The 19,068-nt window shown below is 39.6% G+C and overlaps 1 protein-coding gene, 1 non-coding gene and 2 gene segments (V, D, J or C); 1 reads left to right on the top strand and 3 right to left on the bottom strand.

Annotated features, from left to right (window-relative positions):
• Positions 1-2,007: 2,007 nt before the first annotated feature.
• Positions 2,008-2,562, bottom strand: LOC126024268 (T cell receptor beta variable 5-5-like). The segment is given in 2 exon segments: positions 2,008-2,384; positions 2,514-2,562. Coding segments are annotated over 2 exon segments (426 nt in total).
• A 1,444-nt stretch (positions 2,563-4,006) lies between these two features.
• LOC126024162 (uncharacterized) lies at positions 4,007-13,341 on the bottom strand. Its single transcript, XM_049784620.1, has 5 exons — positions 13,293-13,341; positions 12,821-13,170; positions 8,485-8,563; positions 7,992-8,095; positions 4,007-4,156 (listed from the first exon to the last, which is right to left on the bottom strand). The coding sequence occupies exons 1-5, from the start codon at positions 13,339-13,341 to the stop codon at positions 4,007-4,009; spliced, it is 732 nt and encodes a 243-aa protein (XP_049640577.1).
• A 1,230-nt stretch (positions 13,342-14,571) lies between these two features.
• On the top strand, positions 14,572-14,735 carry LOC126026424 (U1 spliceosomal RNA). The gene has a single exon (XR_007501704.1). It is a non-coding gene; the product is annotated as a U1 spliceosomal RNA (small nuclear RNA).
• Positions 14,736-15,516: 781 nt separating this feature from the next.
• Positions 15,517-16,087, bottom strand: LOC126024063 (T cell receptor beta variable 9-like). The segment is given in 2 exon segments: positions 15,517-15,908; positions 16,039-16,087. Coding segments are annotated over 2 exon segments (441 nt in total).
• Positions 16,088-19,068: the final 2,981 nt, after the last annotated feature.

The raw sequence follows: 19,068 nt of genomic DNA, 5'->3' as shown, positions 1-19,068 counted from the left end.
TCTCCCACGTCTTGTCGATACCAATACATGTTGTTGTGTGTCATATTCTGGGTACAAGTCAGTGTCACACTTTGTCCGGTCTTCAGGAGCTGGAACGTGGGGGTCTGAGTGACACCAGCCTGCCCCAGACCTGTGGACAGAAAAATCCGGTGCTTCCAATATAGCGTAAGACTGAGGACTAAGATGGGAACATTGCCACTATGAAGAAAACTTGCCTGGGACTCACCTACCAGCAGTAGACAAAGGATCACATAGGCCAGAAAGTGGGCACTCATGACAACAGCAGGGGAGAGAGAGAAGAGGATAGGCCGGGTGTCCTGTGCTGAGGAGAGATGAGGTCCCCAGAGGCTCATTGTGAGGTGTCACCATCCTGTCTGGGTCACAAAACATCCTATCCTAAGACCACACCTCTTCTTACAGAAAGCAAAAGATTAAGGCACACATGTGTTGCTTTCAATGAAGAGTGTGCATTTGTCTGAAATGAGATTTCTGATCATTTTCTTTGCCAAACAGTTTTTGACTTACAGATATTTCAATCACGTTGGCATCATTTTCATAATGCTCTAGATTTAGTTATGCAAATAAATAACAGAATGTTTTGTGTTTAGCCATGCAAATATCTAGTATTTTCAATTTAGTAAGGCACAGATGTGTTCCTGAGCCTTCACCCCTGTGTGGCAGGTTTTCAGTCTTCTTATTTGATTATTTGGCCACTGTCCCTGTACCTGTTATAGATTTTCTTCTGGGTATCTGCCTTCTGAGCCTCAGGCACTGAAGATCACCATTTGAAGATTCTATGTGTCTGCTGAAGTTAAGGAGGAGGGATGCTGCGATGCTGCACAGTGTAGTAGGAGCAGAGGATTCACTGACAGGTGCACAGAGGTGGAAGGGGAAGGAAGATTATCAGTGAAAAACTAGTTTCATTGTCTACATCACAAGTTATGGGTCACATCTTGTGAAAATCTGAGGCAAAAATTTAAGTGACTTAGCAAAATATAAAGGAGCTCAGAAATAATGTGGTTGAAAATTCCCATGCTTAAAAATACAAGTTCCAAGGGCTGGAGCAATAGTGCAGCAGGTAGGGTATTTGCCACACATGAAGCCAACCAGGGTTTAATTCATGGCATCTCATGTAGTTCCCTGAGCCCTCCGGGAATGATCTCTGTATGAAGAACCAAGAGTAATCCCTGGGTATCACTAGGTGAGGACCAAAACAAAACAGACAAATTAAAACAACAACAACAACAGCACAATTCTTTGTACAATATTCTGCTGTTACCTTTTCTGAATCCATTATGTTTGGGAAAATTTGTATGCTAATTATGTATCAGTAGCCCTCTACCCAATCACTGATATCTCTGAGAACTGTTTTATTCCAGTTTGACTAAGGGAGCATTCCTGGAGATCAAAAAGAAGACAGAGATATGAATATGAGAAACACTGGAGAATTTGGAGTGTCCCTGAATTGGAGTTCGATTCTATCCTTGAATAAGTCTCATGTGTGTGCCCTCAGAGACAGGAAAACACACAGCTGGATATGGGGTCCAATGAGGGCATATCATGGAGATGTTTTCCCTCTATCCCAGTTCATGAATTTCACTTTTCACTTCACTATTGCTGCCAGGACACTGGATTCAAGGTGTATGTTCTGCAAGTAGTGTCTCTGTGTCAATGTGAGACAGCAGTCTCTAAACTCAACCTTTGCGTACAACCTTTGATTTGGTTCATTTATTGAACCTGAAAGTAATTTTCTTATCACTCAGAAAAGAGTGAAAGAGCATGCATTTCTTTAGCTTTTCTCAATGTGCTGATAAAAGAATCATTTATTTCAATTAAAAAGTGAATGCTTTCACTCTTGACTTGAATTGTGACTGACTCTGGAAAAATACTTCCCCTCTGGTATACACACAGATGAGATAACACTTTTCCTGCTTGATTCTGGCACACTAAATTATGCCTCAAACATAAGCACAGAAGCTGTCCCATGTACAAACTAGGCCTGGTTAGTTAGCAATCTCCTTTCACTGTAACTTCCTGAGATGGGTAGTACTGTTTTTGTGCAGGAGGCTCCTGAGCAGGCAGGGCTGTGAGGCTGCTGGCACAGAGGTACAGGGCAGAGTCATTCACTTCTGTGAAGCTAATGTTCAGCTTAGAGCGAAAGTCTAATCTAAACTGCTGAACTGAGAAGCGATCAGAGATGCTGCTTTTCTCTCTCTCTTATTCATAATAATACTCTACTAGAAACTGGGGGCCCTGGCCCAGTGTTTGTTGGTACCTGCTCACTGACTGGTGTCCAGATTCATAGTAGCATCTCAGGGTCACTGTCTGACTTCTTGCTTTGATGATATGTTTAGGGATTTGAGTGACTGCAGGATCCACAGGACCTATTGAAGAACAGAGAGAAAGGGATGAAAACAGAGACAAGGAATCTTCTTCCTGCAGTCCTCACAGGACAGGTGGTTTCCTGGCCTGTCAAAACCCAGAACATGCCTTACCCTGTTCTCAGGACTCACCTGCTCCCACGAGACAAAGGATCACCCAGCAGAGGAGCCTGGAACCCATGGCAGCCTCTGGGACCAAAAACCTCAGCTCACCCCCAGACAGACACATCTCTGTGCTCCTATTTCTGATAGGAGCTCCAGGTCATGATGTCATTAAATAATTTCATTGTGTGATGTACCACTCACTCCCAACAGGTTGGCTCTGGCCTACAATGTCCAGCATGTTATAAGGCTTCTCTAAGTGTTATACTCAGGTCTCTACATGTTCTCAGCAATGGATTCCTGTAGGTTGAGCATACTCCCTGATGTACTCATGCGTCTTGCTTTCTCTGTCTCACCATAATTGTTCCCTAACTCCCTTTGACTCAATTCCTATGCAAATACAGAGAAGTAGCCTCCATTCTGCAGTCTGAGGTCCAGACATATCTATAATTCTCAAAACATAGAACTGCATTACTTTATCAACAAATGTCCCTGGTCTCATCAAACTACCTCCATGGTATAAATACTAGCCAAACATGAAACCACGTTTTCTCCTGGTACCTGTCTCCCTTACGGAGGTGCATTACAATAAGTTGGTACACAGTGCCTCCTAGTGGCCCAGAAACACCTGGATGAACATGAGCTTCTTTACCTGTTACAGCAGAAATACTCAGCCCAGTAATTCCAGTATTTACTGTAAACGCTCCTTCTACTGCCTCCAGCCTGGCTGATTTAGGGTTAAAATTAACACCATTTTTAACCATATCAGGAACCAGAATTTTGATGAAGAAGAAGAAAATTATTGCTGTATCACGTTATTTAGTTTGTTTTGTTGGAAGAATTCACTGATAAAAATAAAGCCTGATGGTGATAGATACAGCTTGAAAAACAGTATGTTTCAGTGCTTCTTCTGATAAGTTAGAGACAAATGTGGCCATATTTTATAATTAAATCATTAAAGTGTTCAGATAGCATACTTTCTATGAATGTTTGTATGTTTGACACATGAATTAATAAAATCTTGGAATAAATATTTTATGAACTATTTCTGCCATATATCAACATAAACTAACATTATACTTGTTACCCCAAAATACCTTATATAACGTAAACCTTCAAGGAATTATACTAGTGATCAGAAATACATTAATAGAAATTATGCTAATTCAGGGTAAACACTATAATTTAATATAAATTTAGTATATAAAAACTATAATAGACACCATAGTTCAATATGAATTGATATAAAGTAACAAATCATCCATCATCCAAAAAAAGAAAAAGGATTAAAAATGGAGATAATATAAGGGATTTAGAAGAAATAACATTCATTTATTAGTGGTTCCAGAGGGTAAGGAAGAAAGTAGCAAATTTCTAATTTAAAGAATAAAAACTAGGAATTTACTCAAACAGAGGACAACAGAGACAGATCTAGGAATTCTAAAAGTGACAGAACTGACCGACTGAGGCACATAATCACACAATGCAATTCAAATGGCAAAAGTCAAAGATAGAGACAGGATCTAAAAAGGAGAAAGGGGAAGATGCCAGTAGGTCCCACTCATGCCCAGGGTTCTCAAAAGGTGACAGGGCAGAGAAATAGGATCCAGATAAAGCTGACCAGGAAGAAGCTCTTCCTCTGCCTCACTCTCCTGGATGAGCCCATCTCTGCCCTAGAGTTCATTAGAGCAGCCAGGTCATAGGACACAAGGGATAAGGTCTGATTTTGTTGATATTTCTTGCTTATGTGTTTTTTTTTCTCTCACTATTGTCATGATAATTGTTAGTGTACTTATTTCTCTATCTACGCTCACTACTCTTTGTGGTGAGCTTCATATAGTGGGCTGGTCCTTCCAGCCCTCATCTCTATCGTCTTTGGGTATTATTATTTAATAATATATTTAAAATAACATATTTAAAATAAAAATCTTTTATTTTTCTTAAATCTTAACTGTTTACTTTTAAAGCATCAAGTGATTCTCAAAAAACTTTAAGACAGGTTAACCAGTTTGGATTCACACTTGTAATTCTGTTATATATGTGTGCGCATACACACATATATAGATATATATTATATGTATAACATAATGGTTTTTTGGCCATATCCAGCAATGCTCAGCGGTTCTTTCTGGCTCATCACTCACTTCTTATGGGCTGGGCGACTATGTGCCATACTGGGGAACCAGGATAGGCTCTTACAAGGTAAATGTGCTATCTGTTATACTATCTCTCTCACACCCCCTCTGTTAGATATTTGGCTTGGTCAAATGTCAGAGTTCAGCTACAAATGAATGAATCTGAGGCACCCTAATAGCCATGAGGATTAAGAAAACAAGACAGACATCAGAGAGAAAACATGGGGGTCAGGGGCTGACTGCCTTATGTACAGAGAGCCCCTACTGTCCTCTCTGTTGGATATTTAATGTTCAGAATAATCAGTCATTAAAATAAGGGTAGATAACAAACAAATTAACTAATGATATCTAAACCTAAGGGGGGATTTTTACAATCTCACAAGGCAATGTGAGGAATGAGGAGGTTTTAGGTATAAACTCTGAAGGTTGTATTTCTCAGGGAAAAGGCGACAGATAGCAAAGTGTATACAGGGCTCCCACTCCCAGGGCATTCACTGGGTGGTTGTTGGCATTTTGATAAATTGCATTAAGAGCCCCTCAGTTTACTTCTGTACTTTCTCTCAGATACCTTGACCTTCTCTCAGATACATTGACCTCTAAAGGTTTGGGATTTTTTTTACTATGTAACTTCCCCTTAGTGTCAAACCTATTTATTTTAAAACAAGTTCCTTCATTTAAACATAAAAGCAATAAATGCATTCACCCTTTCTCTCACAATTAGACTTTAATAAATAATTGATATCTTAAAATTTCCAATAAGCAATAACATTGTGGTACTTATGAGCCTTCTAGCTAGAGAGTTAGACCCAGTATGTTCATAAAATACTAATTATTTTTATTTAGGCTTGACTTGTACTACTCATTTAATAGGTATTTACCATTAAATATTCAAATACTAAGTGTGAACCAGAGCAGTTTCATTACACAGTTCAAGCATGAACCATGGAAAACAGAACTGAGTCCAGGCACTTCTCGTGCCCAAATAAGATTAGGAAAGCTTCCCCTGGGTCTCTGGGATGGCAGGGATCCAAGGACAACAAGCAAACTGGGCTCATACGCAAGGTGTGTAGCTTAACCTATCATCTGCTTTGCTTAGATTAAGGTTAGAAATACAGATGTGTGGCTTGAATACTCAGCTGAAAAAATATAAATTGTGACCCTATCCTCTGCTTTGTCCTCTTGACTCTGTGTCCTCTGTTCTGAATGATGACAGGCTACCTAACATTTAGTAAACGTAATACATTTAATATTGAAGACAATGTCCTTGATGAAAAGATAAATGTACTTTAAAAATTAAATCAAAATAGTTTTATTGAAACAAACTTACTTTAGAGATATGTGAGAGGAGACAGAGACACAAGTTCAAGAGAAAAAAAAAAGAGCTTCTCCAGAGTAGAAAATAATGGCTGGAATGACTTTTGGAAAAGATTATATACAATTTATCAAACTTGTCTTGGAGTTGTTCTCATACACAAAAAAACACTGGACTCTGGATAGTCCTTTCATATTCTTTATTATGATCTTTAGAGTCTCTTATAGCTTCACCTTTTCTGAGAGGATCCATCTTTTTTGGCGGTGCTCAGTTCCTGCATCTGGGTAGTGCCTTAGTTTCCTGGTCTCCAAAGAACCTAGAATTTGCAACTCAGTGGGATGTGACCTTTATGCTTTGGGGCTACTTTAGGTTTAAGCAATTTCTCCTTTAGTTTTGTTTCCCAAATTGAGATTCTGAACTAGGCAGACCATGGTTTTCCCTGAAGCCATGTTGCTCTGCTTCAAGGACTACAGGGTTGAGGGCAGAGATCATTGTGGAGACTCCAATTCAATGGTTCTCTAGCAATTTAGGGTTTCCCACACAGGCGCATTGGGGTGGCATCCACTCCAGCAACTCAGGATTATTAACTACAGAGAATGGAGCTGTGTCCCCTTCTGCAAGTCCTTTAAAAATTGTTTGCTTCATTACTGGACACTTCAGTCAGAAGAGACTATTAGAAGAAACAAAGTCTAAACACCAACCTGAGAAAGAGAATTTGAGAATTTCCCTATTAATTTCCTTCTCACTTAATAGACTGAAGTTATTAAGGACACAAAAGAGTGAAAAAGTAGGTCTCAGTTCCTAAGGTGCTTGAGAAAGGTACTGACTCTAGGTCTCAGGCTCTAGTTGAACTTGAGAGCTGGACTTTAGCTCTAGTTCTCTCTCCTGCCTGCAGAAGGAAACAACCAGCACAGGAAACTTTATTTACTAATGAAGCTTCTGAAACTGAAAGTAGAAGGAAAAAATATCAAGTTATTTTAAAATACAATTGGCTAGAAAAATATTCTCTAGGATTAGTAGTTGCTAAAAAGGAATAAATTGGTGGTGGAATGTTGCACTGGTGAAGGGGGTGTTCCTTTTTAACTGAAACCTAACTGCAAACATGTTTGTAATCATGGTGCTTACTATGTTGAAAAAAAAGAATAAATCTATTACTTTATATTTTCCATTTCACTTATTAAAATGATAAAACTATAGATTCAAATACATTTCTTCATTGAAATGATAAAGATAGCAATGATAAGTAATAGTAATCATTTATATCCTTGTGGCAACTGTCTCCTTTACAAGAGATCAGTTTTTCATGCAAAATCACCATTTGTCAGTGCAGTTTGGGAAAGCACATCTGGAAAGAGATCCAAGTTCCCCCAGGACTCACAAAAGTTGGAAACTGCACAAAGCCATGGGATTGCAGTGCAGGTAAGTAGCTATTCCTTAGTTGTTTCTGTCACCAAGACTACCGGAGAATACTTTTTGGCCTTGAGTTTCATAATCTTTAATCCTGGGGAAAAAGTCTGCAAAATCACACAAAATTTATGATATCCCCTAGTCCTGCTAATCTGAGCCAGAAAGAGGAAGCCAGAGAAGAAAACTATCTCTGGAGGGACATGCAGGAAACCTGATAGAGAAACAGAATGATTCTTTGTTTCTCCAGTTTTGAAACATAAAAATGGAACATTAATTCCTTTAGATTCATATTACACATGATAAAAATATTTTCTTTGCATATTTGTGGAGCATTAAATCCTCTCCCATACATAAGGGCAAAGACTGTTCTCTGGACAGACTGAGTTCTGCTGGCTGGCCATCTCTTTTCTCTCTCAGGAATCTCTTAGATTGTACAGGAGGCTGCTGTGCAGATGGGGCTGTGAGGCTGCTGGCACAGAGGTACAGGGCAGAGTCATTCACTTCTATGACTCTAAAGTTCAGCTAAAGTCTGAACTGAACTGCTGGACTGAGAAGCCATCACGGATGCTGCCTTTCTCATTTTCTTCTTTATTTATATATAGAACAAGGAACTAGGTGAACTGGTGCAGGGCCTGTTGGTACCAATACACATACTGGTATCAGGTTGATACCAGATATCAGTATCAGATTCACTGCCTGACTTTTTGCTTTGAGCAGATGTTTGGGCATTTGAATGATCGCAGAATCCACAAGGCCTGCTAGGAAACAGAGAGAAAGGGACGAAGGCAGTCACAGAGGAACCTCCAAAGTAGCCCTCATGGTGACTTGGCAAAAGCTGGCACTGGCCCATCCTGTGCCCAAGACACAATTGCTCCCAGGAAACAAAGGGAACACCTAGAAGAGGAGCCTGGAGCCCATGGCAGCCTTGGGGAGCAGGCACCCCCTAGCTCAGACAGGCTCCAGAGCTCTCTGTTCCTATTTCTGATAGGACCTTCTTACTGTGATATTGTTGAATGATGGTCTCCTGCCTGCAGGTTGGGTCCTGCTGACTCATTTACTCATACCCTAGTCTCATTACAGGTCCTGTAGATACTATCCCCATTCTGTAAGGCCTCTTAACATAGTGTGGCTGTTAGGTCTTGCATACCTTCATGCACCCTCTCCTCCTTTGCCTGGCTGTATGTTTGTTTACTTACCTTGGCTTCACCAGCTGTCCCCTCTACTACCTGTAGAATTAGAAAGGTAATTCCTGTAATTAGGAAGATAACCTTGGATCAATTGAGATTCCAGTGCATCGCCACTTTTCTTGAAGGGGAAAAGTGTCTGAACGTTTAACCATTTAGCAACAGTTACCTGCTAGCTAACAAAACTTGCTGTCTCTTCTGGGATACTATTATCTTTTCTCAGATAATAAAGCCTCTCCGTAGGGACAAATGTCTAATCAGTTACAGATATTCTTCACCCTAATGTCCTGAATGTCTGGACTATTAAATTTATGTTGATATAAGTCTCCAGTCTTAGACAGAAGAGAAACATATCTGAACCAGAATTCTATTGCAAGATGGTTTCTTGCTGCATCCTTGAAATTATGACAGATGAGGCATAGATTCCCAGGAATTTCCTGATAATATTGAGGGAGATTTATTCCATAATGCTTTTTAATAGTTTCCTCTGATCATTCATTAATATATCTCCACAGTTTGAACACAAAGTGGGTATTAACTAGTTTCAGATAATAAATTTTTATGAAAGTTTATATGTTTACATATTTTCCAAAATTATTTTATTAAAATAAACTTTACTCTCATCTAATTATAAGGAAATGTAGTTAGACTGAAATTTGTGCTCATTTCCTAGATATGCCTGTTCATAAATTCCTAAACCTTTACACATATTCTCTCCTATTCTTTTTCCCCCTTTTCCTCTCCTATTCTTTCTCTAGCAAAAGCTTCATAAAATATACTTGTTGTGGGAATAAAATGTATCTTGCACTGAGGGTGAAGTTCTGCTAATAATGGCCTTACACAAAGATGCTCCTTTCTCTGATAATTGAATTTTCTCTTTGAGATGTTGTAGCTGACATTTGCATAAATGAAGACTCATCTTCTCTTTGAGTAAGAATGAACTGGGCACCTGAGAACTAAAACATAGGAACTACAACACTGAAGTCTGCATCAAATATTTGTCATACTATCAGTATATTTTAGACAATTAAGGAAACAAAACTACCAAAGTTTCTGTATAAGAGTGATGGCTCTAGAGATAGAACATGCCAATGCCCAAATATGATTTTTGGCTCCTTTGCATGGCAAGACTTTCCAGTATTGTCTACTCTAGCTATAATAATAGCTAAGCACTGATGGGCTGGTATTTGTCCCCTTACTTCTCAGCTGTGCTGGGAGTGGCCCCAAGAGAGACAACAATAACTACAAAAACAGCAACAAATAAGAAACAACAACAAAATGACTCTGGTTATTTCTTATTCTGATATGTGGTTTTTTTTTTGGGGGGGGGCACCTGGCGATGCTCAGGGGTCATTCCTGGCTCTGTACTCAGAAATCCTCGTGGCAGGCTTGGAAAACCATAGGGGATACCAAGGATTGAACGCCACCTGCAAGGCATACACCTTAGAACTGGGCTATTGCTCCGGCCCCTAGTTCTGATGTTTTGCCCCTGAAATTTCTCTCCACTTGAAGTTATATGTCTTTGTTTTAGTAAGAATGTCTGTTCATCATGGTCACAACTGACAAGTTGGTATCTGTATATTTGTATTGTTGTTAGTACTGCTAAGATGTGGGGTATCCTAGACACTTGGCTGATTTGAGGAGTGGATTCACTGGGAGTCCTTTTAAGACACATTGTGGCCCATAGAAGGAAGGGGCCAATCTGAGAAATTGCATTTCAATCACTTGCATTTTGGATCTTTATACTGTCCTTGTTTCCATTTAGATGACAAAGTTTATACATAGGGGGGATTTCTTTACTGTACTCTTCTTGCTACCAAAATCATTTCACCTTTACTTCATTATTTTGACACTTTAGTTAGGTTTTCCCTCAGATCACTCAGTGAATTGCCTATAAATCCATCGCAAATACTTTTCATTCTGTCAAGCTCCAAAAAAGCCTAGCAACTTTTTTGGTTATAACAGAACTAGATTTAGGGAATTATCTATGACAACATTATATTCTATAGTTCCATCTGGTCTCATGAGGACAAGGTGACCTGGTGCTTATGTTCAGCATCTTAGAAGCTGACAATGGAGAAAGGATCTGAAGATAGAATCCCTGATGACTGCTGAGCAGTAAGAAAATAGTATCCACAGTTTTGAAAGGAAAGTTATTATAAGTATAGATTTAACAAAGAGGCATTCTACTGTGATTCATCTAGAGGAGCCAGGAATTTCCAAAGAAAAAGAGTGGACAAGAAGTCATGGTTCACGTGATTTGTGAGTGGATGTTCTTGGTTGGGAAAATCTATCCTACATTTACTATATTAAGTGGAACTTGTTTAGGGTCATAACTACATATTCAAAAACTCCCATTTCTCTATGGATTTGATTTAGAGCTACACAAAGACACAGGTCTGCGACACATTGAGAGGTCAAACTGTCATTATTCTTATGAGATCTATGTGACCTACCAAAAAACCACAGAGGCAGAAGAAGGTATTAAGTGGCCAATGAATTCTCTTGTTTTCATTCTGCAAACACCATTCAATATTGGTCAAAAGAAGGTTCAACCTAGTGCTGGATTATATACCCACATAAACCACCACTTCAAACAGAACAACACCATCAGCAGACAACATGATCTTTACAAGCCACCTGCAAGATTCACTGATTGACACACCCTAAAACTAGTGTTTTGAACTGCAGTCTGTATCTCCAGAACTCAGCAATGATGTCTCTGACCAGTGTCTTGTTGCTTCCTCAACACCTCTATTTTCTTCCTCAACACCTCTATTTCTTCCTTTAATCTGTTCTTCCCATGATAGTTTGTTATGTCTGCATTTTCTTGATGGTAATCTATCTAAATAATAGATATTTTAGTACAATAATTGATTCCAGGATGAGAAAAATCTAAGGATTGTATCTGAAAGTAGTTTCTGTTTTTCTCTTATATTCATTGTAGAGAAAGAACCTGAAGGGGAGAGTCACTCCTGCAGACATAAATGGAAACCTTGATCCCATATGAGGCAACAAAGCTGACTCCCATTGGAACTGAAGGCTCTCTAAATACGATACTAACCCATTGGATTTTTCATGTTAAGAACAGATCTCAGCAAAGGTTAAGTATTATCAAAACATTCTTACTTTTTCATCCATCCCTTCATCACTCACTATCATTTCACTCATAATTTCCTCACTCATTCACTGATTATACATAATACATATTATACATTATACATATAGTTATGCTAGGTTGTTTTTAGTAAATGCATAGCTTTTTCTTAGCTTTCAAGAGATAAAAATTAGTCACAAGCTAAAGGGATAGCATAAAGGATTAGAGTTCATATTGAAGGCCAAGTTCCTATCTCCAACACTACAAGGTCATCTGAGAGCCTCCAAGGAATGATCTCTGAGCACAGAGTCATTATTTGCCCCAGAGAATTACCAGGTATAGCCCCCCAAAGACATAAAAAACAATAATAACAAAAAATCTATAAGAAAATAATGATATAAACTACTAGGGACCTCCAAATGGGCTAAAAGATTCCAGGAATCTACATAAAAACAAAAGAAATTGTGGTGCTAAGAGATCCTCAGCAGGAGGACACAACATGAAGACTTATAAGCTTGGGATGTTACAGAGAGCTGAAGTACTGGAATTAGTCTGACAAAACATAAGGACCTAATTTCATGGACAGGAAGCAATCTTTGAAGGGCTGAGATAGAAAGTACAGGAACCCAAGAGGGACAAGAGCATGGCTAGAGAAAATATTTTGGTGAAGCTGTGAAGGTAAGATCGGGAAGATGGAAACTTCTCTATTATAGACTCTGGCTGGTCCAAGCCTTAGATATCTTTACATGAGAAACTAATTTTGTAGTGCTGAAATTTACCAGAATTTGCTACTTGTGCTTTCTAGAAAATCAAGCTATAGAGTAATTCTTAGACATTTACTATTATAGCTATAGAATCTCTCCAAGTCAGAAATCAGGTTAGTTTTAATCATTTATGCTATGATTTCATGCCTATTATAAAGACTAACAAATGTTTGTTGAACAAAAGGCATTAGTAGTTGAATAAAGAACATTCCTGTTTCGAACCCTCTTTGTTTTTTCCTTGTGTACAGGAAGCAGTTTGCTCCATAGAAAGTATTCTGTTCATATTTCCATGCAGCTGGGGAATTATATGTGTGATCCTCATACTATAGAGTAAACCTCAAAAAGTTCAAAGGACCCAGCTCCATGAGGTAGCTGGTGTGACAAATAGGAAATTAGGGTATTCTATTTTTTTTTTCTTTTTTGATGTTTCATTGTCACTTCCTGAGCCGGGAGAGAGAGTTTTTGTGTAGGAGGCTCCTGAGCAGGCAGGGCTGTGAGGCTGCTGGCACAGAGGTACAGGGCAGACTCATTCACTTCTGTAGACTTCATGCTCAGTTTTGAACTGGAGTTCTTGAACTGCTCAACGGAGAAGTGATCAGGAATGTCACCTTTATCTCTCACTTCCCCATTGTAATATTGAATGAGAAACTTGAGTCCCTGGCCCACAGTCTGTTGGTACCAGAAAACAGACAAATGTCCAGATTCATAGGAGCAACTTAGGGTCACTGTCTGACTTCTTGCTTTGATCAGATGTTTAGGAGTTTGCATGACCTCAGGATCCACAGTGCCTGTTAGGGAACAGAAAGAAAGGACTGAGTGCAGACACAGAAGAGCCTTTTGGTACATGTGGGCATGAGGTTCCCAGGCCTGGAAAAGTCCATCACAGGCCCACCCTGTGCTCAGAACTCACCTGCTCCCAGGAGACAAAGTGCAACCCAGTAGAGGAGCCTGGCGCCCATGGCAGCTCAGAGGCCAGACACACCCTAACTCAGGGCTGGCTCCATAGCTCTGTGTGAGCTCCTCTTTCTAATAGGAGTCTCTGCTTGTGATGTCACTCTGTGATGTTTTCCTCCTCAAGGCTGGTCCTGGCTCTCTATACCTTAGCCATGTCAATAAGGAGACTCTAGGTGCTATTATCTATTTTGAATAGTCCCTTACCAACACCTGGACTGCACAGGTTCTCACATTACTCTAGACACTTCTTTTTTTCCTTTTTCCTTGGCACTGCCTGCCCTCCATTTTTTCCCACTGGTCATGCCAGCTCTTTCTTTTTCCAATTACTGTGCAGCTCAGAGAAATGATCTGCTTTCTGTAGACTTAGATGATGAAGATGTCTTCATTTACCAGGGCAGAAGACTCTGTTTGCACTTCTAGCCCCAGAATACCAACTCTATCCACCTCCCCGATGAAAAACATAAAAAGATTTTCTATTCTGGTGCTTTTTTCTTCCCAGCATATGCCAATAAGTGGGGTCACAGTGCCTCCTGGTGATCAGCATCTCACAGACTAATGGATAAACCCCCAAAGATTAGCTTCTTCAGGCCCCTCCCCTACCCTTGTTTTACTTTATTACTTTAGAAGTGTGTGGAACCTGAAACCAAAAATGGTTGTTGAATGAAATGTTCATTATAATGCATGTCTCTTTTCTTCTTGATGATTACAATATTTTCCACTCCATAAGAAGCACTGACCTTAAGACACACATTGTTTTTATACAAGGAAAAAGAGAAAAAAAATTCTAAAGCAAATGATGCAAAGTGAGAGATGTCAGGGGACGATGGCTGGAAACAACAAGCCTGCTAGGCTGAAGTATATTTACAATAATGCCAGTCCACAGCTGGTTAAATACATTTACTTAACAGTTTTTTACATCAGAAAATATAAAAACAATTTCTTGTTTTGTTTTGGATTTGGGCCACACCCAATGACACTCAGTGATTACTCCTGGCTATGTGCTCAGAAATTGCTCCTGGCTTGGGAGACCATATGGGACACCCGGGGATTGAACCTCAGTCTGTCTTGGGTCTGCAGTGTGCAAGGCAAACACTCTACTGCTGCACTACCTCTCTGCCCCTCAAAAATCATTTTTTAAATACTTTGTTGTTAAGATAAAAAAAATAAAAGGCACAGCAGTGATCAAATAGTTTTAAACAAAAGCTCTCTATGTGACAGTGAAAGTGTGTTAACCAATACTTACCTGGCAGGGGCGATACCATGATCACGAAGGTGGTTTCCCCAGGGCGAGGCTCACCCATTGCACTTCGGGTGTGCTGACCCCTGAGATTTCCCCAAATGTGGGAAACTCGACTGCATAATTGGTGGTAGTGGGGGACTGCGTTCGTGCTCTCCCCTGAAAATAAAAAAGAAAGTGTGTTAACCTGATTGCTCTTCCTATGTGGTATGTCTGCACAATAAAGGGGCATCACACTGCAGATGTCAAATGGTTCTCTATACTCTCTAAGGCTTCAGCTTCACATGGCATTTGCTCCATAAGATGCACAGGCATTTCCCCCCATTTTTTGAGCCAAAAAAAGTGTGTCTTTTTTTTTTTTAATAATATCCTTATTTAATCCCCATAATTACAAACAGGTTTGTAGTGGGGTGTCAGTCATAAAAACTTCAACGGTGCAACATTCCCACCATTAATGCCTCTATGAAAAATATGGTAATCATATCATGCAGAAACAAAGCACTTCTTCATGCAAGTTGAGCATTGCTTTTGTTAACCAACGGGGAAAACACATCTGAAATGAATCAAATGGCTTCTGTCTGTCATTGTAGGAAACTGGCCAGCTTGATGTGACTACATGTTACTGCTTCTTATGAATCTGTCATAAGACCACCTGTAGTTATTCTTTTTTCCTTGAATGGTATTTTGTTTGTTGTCAGGAAATTACTTAGATTTATGATATTCTCAGTCTTCCTTCTTGTTTTGAAAAGAAGTCAGTCTAGGGGACATATCTGTGGTATAAAAAAGGGGTACAAAGTTGTGGAGGAAGGTAATTTTATTGGGACATGGTTCCCCTGCTCTCATATTTGATCCTGGTAAAGTCCCTTTCCTTCACGCATTTGAACAGGTGAAATCATTCCTTGCATGATATGGCTCCTACACAAAAAGCACAGAGGAGCTGTTCTCAATGGGCCCTTTTGATGGTTAGCTTTCCCTTCACTGTCACTTCCTGACCTGGGCAGGAGAGTTTTTGAACAGGATGTAGCTGTGCAGGCAGGGCTGTGAGGCTGCTTGCACAGAGGTACAGGGCAGAGTCACTTATTTCTATGGAGCTCATGTTCAGTTCTGAATGGTAGTCACTGAACTGTTGAACTGAGAAGTGATCAGGGATGCTTCCTTTCACATTCTCTTGCCCATTGTAATACTGAATGAGGAATTCGGGGCCCTGGCCCACAGTCTGTTGGTACCAGTACACAGTGTTGTGCCCGGATTCATAGGAGCAATTCAGGATTGTTGTTTGACTTCTTGCTTTGATCAGATATTTAGGGCTTTGAATAATGCCAGGATCCACAGGACCTGTTAGAGAACAGAGAGAAAGAGTTGTAGGTAGACACAGGGAAGCCTCCTGCTGCAGTCTTCAGAATCAACAAGTGGTTCCCAGGCTTGACAAAGCCCAGCACAAGCCTCCACTGTGCTCAGGACTCACCTGATTCTAGGAGACAAAGGGCCACCCAGCAGATGAGCCTGGTGCCCATAATAGCCTCAGGGACTAGAGACACCCTACCTTAGAGCAGGCGCCACAACTCTATGTCTTGTATCTGATAGGAACTTCTACCTGTGATGTCACTGATTGATGTTGCTGAGTGATGTGCTCCTGCCTGCCTGAGTTGCCCTAGCATGTGCTAAGGTTGGCTGTCTTCTCATGATACAGTCTTTCACATCAATAGCCTATCCACATAGTTGGTTAGTGTAGGAGTAATCTGATTCCATCTCACTCAGTATATGCCTTGTTATTCATTGGTTGGAAACATCTTTGAATGCAGCACCATGGATTGGTGTTTAGATCACCTAATCCCACCTCCAGGTGTTGTCTCTTCCTAATAAGCACACTTTTTTGCATTTCTTCATACCATGGATGGACGGAGCTTGCGCCTTCTTAGGGGCTAAAGGCTATGTGTTAGAATTCCTGAACCCATTTTTCCCTCTTTAGTGTGTGTGTGTGTGTGTGTGTGTGTGTGTGTGTGTGTGTGTGTGTGTATGTATGTCTGTGTGTTATTTTCTATATAGACATTTGCTTCCAGACCAGCATCTCTCCAGTGTTCTGGCTTTGAACTTGAGGGTTAATGCTATAGCTTCGGAGCTGAACTTAATGCTCACGCGTCTTCATACAATTTGTTTTCTCTAGTTGACCCAAATTCCCCAGTCTTATCTTTCCAGCTTCTTTTCCACTTGACTTCCTTGGAACTGATAATGTGGCCTTTTTGTTGCAATATGAAAGTCCAGATCCATCTGCACTATCCTGAATAGAAGAGTGAGCATTATTTAATTCTTATTATATAGCTCAAGAGTCACTGAGTCAAGTCAGTCTGCTCACAAAAACAACAAATCCTCTTTCTCTTGTGAGCTCTCCTGAGTTCTCTGAGTCCCCTTGCGCACCTTTCTGTAAATATATGGGTTCGCACTGCCTCCATGTGTCTCCCAGTCCATGTTCATTAGGTCAATAACAGAATTTCCCTCCAACACCCATCTCTGAAATTCTCTAACGTAATTCCCACACCAATTTCCTTAAATCTAGCCTGAATTATTTAGGGTTCTTTCAATAAAATCTATGGAGTAGAGGAAAATGATCGTCTGAAATGATTCAAAACTTCTGTCTATGCTGTCATGGATTAGACAAACCAAAATCCTTTTTGGCTGCTAAGAAAGAGACACTTTGATCATCTTATGTGGGCTAGTCTCTAAACACTATTTTCTATAACCTCTTCTAATCAAGTAAACCCAAGTATCTCAAAGTTTGCACCTAAATAAGTTAAGGGCAAAGTTCAAATAGTATATTTTTTATAAAGACGGTAAATATTTTGTATAAGATCATGAATAAATATAAAAATATTGAAATAACACTATTCACTAAGTAGTCTTAAGAGTGCTTGAGATTCACTCTCATTATGAATATTAGTGCCACTATATAAAGATGTAAATGCAAAAAAGCATTAAGAAAGAAAAGTAAGGAAAGTATGAAGAAAATTCTATCATAATATTTATGAAGATGTTATCTCATTTGTTTAATGAAGGGGTCATTCAAACTAGGCTTTCCAGTTCTATCTGATAAATGGATACAGAGTCTAATGCTCCCAGGCTTATTCAAAGGGCAAATATTTTTAACTAGTTTCCTGTCTGGGATCCAGGACTTCTTAGAGGGAGCACAATCTATGTAATGATCTTTCCAACATGTTAGAAACTCATGACTTCTCCAGTTTTAAGGGTTTCATTGGTCTTAAAATCAGAGTGATATGCTATAAATGTATAAGAATATTTCTTATACTGGTGAGACCAGTGTGATATTAACTGCCCTTCCAAATGGTACCTTGGGATCCAGGTATAAATCCAAGATGAAATCATATGCTATTATTTCCGATGGATTCCACACTCACATGTGGTTCATTTACCACAGTGAAGCCAATCAAATTGGCACCTTAACCTTCTGATCAGTTGACTTGGTCACAAATAATGAAATAGACAGACTTTGTGTGGCATGCCCAGGTTACAAGTTTGCCTGGACAACCCCAAAGGAAACATATTGAAAACAAAATTTGCTCCTCTACTCAGTTTTTCTGGTTCTAGCCATTGTTTCTATTAACAGGCACATTAAGGACAATTATTAGGTACATTAAGATCAAGGGCTGAAATATTTATATAGCTGCATCCATCTAGTGAGACACAATGACAAAGACCTTTAAAGCAAAACATCTAAGTCATGGCAATTTCCTACTCAATTTTCGTCTTTGTTCATGTTTGTTGCCCTTAATACATTCTATTCTTGCTTGTTTTACTCAGGTGATCATCTTTAAGTGATTATTCAGAAGACAATTTTCCATACTCTAGCAAAGTGTCATGGTGTACTGTGGTCCCAGGTTGCATGATTACTTGACATTGATAAGCTGATTCAGGTGAAAGATTGTACCTTCATGACACTTGGTAGAATCAGCTATGGAGTTGTCACATGGAAGATAAGAAGAAGCATGAGGAGGAGGAGGAGAAGACATAGAAGAAGATAAGGAAGAACAAGAAGAAAAAAGAAGAGATGCAGAAAGGGAGAAGATGATGACAAAGAAGATGATGAACAAGAAGAAGAATAAAGAGGGAAAGAAGAGAAGAAAAAGAAGAGAAGAAAAAGAAGAGAAGGCAAGAAGAGAAGAAAGAAAAAGAAGGAATAAGAGGAAAAGATAGGTAAAAAAGAGGGAGGAGAAAGAGAAGGAAAAAGAAGAAAGGAGAAAAAAGAAAAGAAAGAATAAAGAAAAGGAGAAAGAAGAATGAAGGAGGAGGAGAAGGAGGAGGAGAAGGAGGAGGAGGAGAAGGAGAAGGAGAAGAAGAAGAAGAAGAAGAAGAAGAAGAAGAAGAAGAAGAAGAAGAAGAAGAAGAAGAAGAAGAAGAAGAAGAAGAAGAAGAAGAGGAGGAGGAGGAGGAGGAGGAGGAGGAGGAGGAGAAGGAGGAGGAGGAGAAGGAGGAGGAGGAGGAG

Source organism: Suncus etruscus, chromosome 1 (genome assembly GCF_024139225.1).
Source record: "Suncus etruscus isolate mSunEtr1 chromosome 1, mSunEtr1.pri.cur, whole genome shotgun sequence".
Lineage (NCBI taxonomy): Eukaryota > Metazoa > Chordata > Mammalia > Eulipotyphla > Soricidae > Suncus > Suncus etruscus.
The sequence above is the reverse complement of the archived record's forward strand: the minus strand, read 5'-3'. Positions and strand labels throughout refer to the sequence as shown.

Excerpts from the sequence above, each read along its gene's own strand:
- LOC126024162 (XM_049784620.1), bottom strand. The coding sequence starts at position 13,341 with ATGGGCGCCAGGCTCCTCTACTGGGTTGCACTTTGTCTCCTGGGAGCA. Across the intron at positions 8,564-12,820 it reads TCTCTCTCCCGGCTCAGGAA|GTAGTAGAGGGGACAGCTGG; the intron begins GTGACAATGAAA and ends CTAATTCTACAG. Across the intron at positions 8,096-8,484 it reads GGAGGAGAGGGTGCATGAAG|CAGGCCTTGTGGATTCTGCG; the intron begins GTATGCAAGACC and ends TCTGTTTCCTAG.